The 2229-nt window shown below is 39.6% G+C and overlaps 1 protein-coding gene across 1 annotated transcript; it reads right to left on the reverse strand.

The window, feature by feature from the left end:
• Positions 1–241: 241 nt before the first annotated feature.
• On the reverse strand, positions 242–1816 carry LOC131614786 (uncharacterized). The gene is made up of 3 exons (XM_058886340.1): positions 1678–1816; positions 1446–1543; positions 242–1312 (listed from the first exon to the last, which is right to left on the reverse strand). Exons 1-3 carry the CDS (start codon positions 1814–1816, stop codon positions 242–244), a joined length of 1308 nt encoding a protein of 435 aa, XP_058742323.1.
• Between the last annotated feature and the right edge of the window lie 413 nt (positions 1817–2229).

Below are 2229 nucleotides of genomic sequence, written 5' to 3' on the forward strand. Positions count from 1 at the left end.
TAAAAGTCATTTGATTGCTCGAGACCAACTTGCCCACCACACTTCTAAGCCTATTCGCCAACAATTTAGCCAAAATCTTATACAAACTTCCCACCAAACAAATCGGTCGGTATTCCTTCAAAGATTGAGGATTCTTGATTTTAGGGACAAGAGTAATAAAAGAAGAAGTGCAAGCTTTAGTTAGTTTTCCTTTTTCATGAAAATCCCTAAAACACTTAAACACGTCCTCCTTCACTACCTCCTAATTTAACTTAAAGAAATCCATCGAATATCCATCCGGACCGGGACTTTTATCACCATCACAAGACCAAACCGCCTCCTTGATCTCAACTTCAGAAAAATCTCTCTCCAACCAAACCACTTCACTTTCCTCCAACCTCTTAAAACAAAGGCCTTCCGGAACCGGTCTAGCAAAGTCTTCTTCTTTAAAGAAATTTTGAAAATAACCACGAATCTCCTCTTTGATATTAGCAACTCCTTTGACTCTACCCTCCTCTCCTTCCAAAGAAGTGATAGAATTACGTCTTTGTCTCTCTTTAAAAGAATTATGAAAAAATTTAGTGTTCCTATCCCCCTCCTTCAACCAAAGATTACGCGACTTGAGTCTCAGCATACATTCTTTTAAATGCATACCATTCCAAAGATCAACCGACACATTTCTTCTAGCTTGAACCGGTACTTCATTGTTGCCACCCATATTATCCTCTATCACCATATCCAACATGTTAATATTATCCCTTGCCTCCTCCATCTTAAGGTCAACCCACCCAAAAACCTCCTTCTTCCACCCTTTGAGTTTCTCTTTAAAGCTCTTCAATTTCTCATAAAGCACAAAATCGCCCCTTCCCGTTACAATCAACTTCTTCCATTCCACCTCCACAAATGCCTTGAAACCTTCATGTTTAAACCACGCATTATTAAACCTAAACGGTTTTGGGCCCCAATCAAGCTTTCCCACACCTAACCAAATAGGAGAATGGTCTGAAAAGTCTCTTTTATCAATCATTTGTTCACCAACCTCCCACTCCTCAATAAACTTTTTAGATAGAAGAAATCTATCTATTCTACTAAGAGCTTTACCATTATCTTTAAACCACGTTAATTTACCTCCAACACAATTTAAGTCGATCAACTCCATTTGATTCACAAAACATCTAAACTCCTCCATACCTTTAGTAAACCTAGGGACTCCCTCCCCAACTATTTCTTCCTTCCACAAAACTTCGTTGAAATCGCCCACTACACACCATTCCTCCCCCCTCTGAATCTTTTTAAGGAGATAATAGAATTTCATGTTATAAGCCTCTCCGCCCTATTACACGCCGCATAGACATTCACCAAGTTGTACCCTACACCCTTCCAATCAATGTTAATCCCCACAAACCCTTTGCCCACAAAACTATAATTTAAAGAAAGAGAACCTCTCCTCCACAAAATCACCATACCCCCACCGCTCCAATAGAATTACAAGCAGTCCACTCGACGTCCTTAGAGCCCCAAAAATCACGCGCAAAGGACTCGTCAAAAGCAGAAATCTTAGTCTCTTGGAGAAAACAAATATCAATCTTATTAGAGTGAATAAGAAAACTGACTCTCTTCCTTTTGGAAAACAATCCTCCTCCCCTTATGTTATAAGATATCAAATTCATGGAACCGCGGGTAACTTCACCTTCTCACCTGTGACTCCCTCCTTATCTCTTAGTTCTAAAGCATTAATTATGTTAACAACATCAGAGTTCTTCTTAGAACTGACAACACCCAACCCAGAAATTGAGTTCCACACCCTGATACCAATCTCTGAATTCCCTCGTGTCATACCCTAATTTTTGACCCCCCTGAGATGACATATCTTCAGGATTTTTCATCAGGTCAAGACGAGTACCCAGAGCAGTCATTTCTCCATCTGGTACCTAATCGAGGATGCTCAAAAGACAAGAAAGCTCAGGCAAAGGATCAATCAATACAAAGATTAATCTCTAATACAATCATGGGGCTCAAGAATTTCACTTTTCTCATCTATGATTGATTAGACATCCAGTCATATGAGTACAGGTCTACTCAAGTCACCAGATTAGGGTTTTGAGCCTATCAAGGACTGAAATCAGGGATCACATTTGGGAAACCCTAAAAAGCCCCAGAGGGTCATTCAAAGACATCAATCATCTTCAAAAAACTCATATTACAAGATCTACTGGACATCACACTTCAATTCAAAGTCTACAGTCATTA

Source organism: Vicia villosa, linkage group LG6, assembly GCF_029867415.1.
Source record: "Vicia villosa cultivar HV-30 ecotype Madison, WI linkage group LG6, Vvil1.0, whole genome shotgun sequence".
NCBI classification, from domain to species: Eukaryota; Viridiplantae; Streptophyta; class Magnoliopsida; order Fabales; family Fabaceae; genus Vicia; species Vicia villosa.

Excerpts from the sequence above, each read along its gene's own strand:
- LOC131614786 (XM_058886340.1), bottom strand. The coding sequence starts at position 1,816 with ATGACACGAGGGAATTCAGAGATTGGTATCAGGGTGTGGAACTCAATT. Across the intron at positions 1,544-1,677 it reads AGATAAGGAGGGAGTCACAG|AGACTAAGATTTCTGCTTTT; the intron begins GTGAGAAGGTGA and ends GTTTTCTCCAAG. Across the intron at positions 1,313-1,445 it reads ATTCTATTGGAGCGGTGGGG|GGCGGAGAGGCTTATAACAT; the intron begins GTATGGTGATTT and ends GGCGTGTAATAG.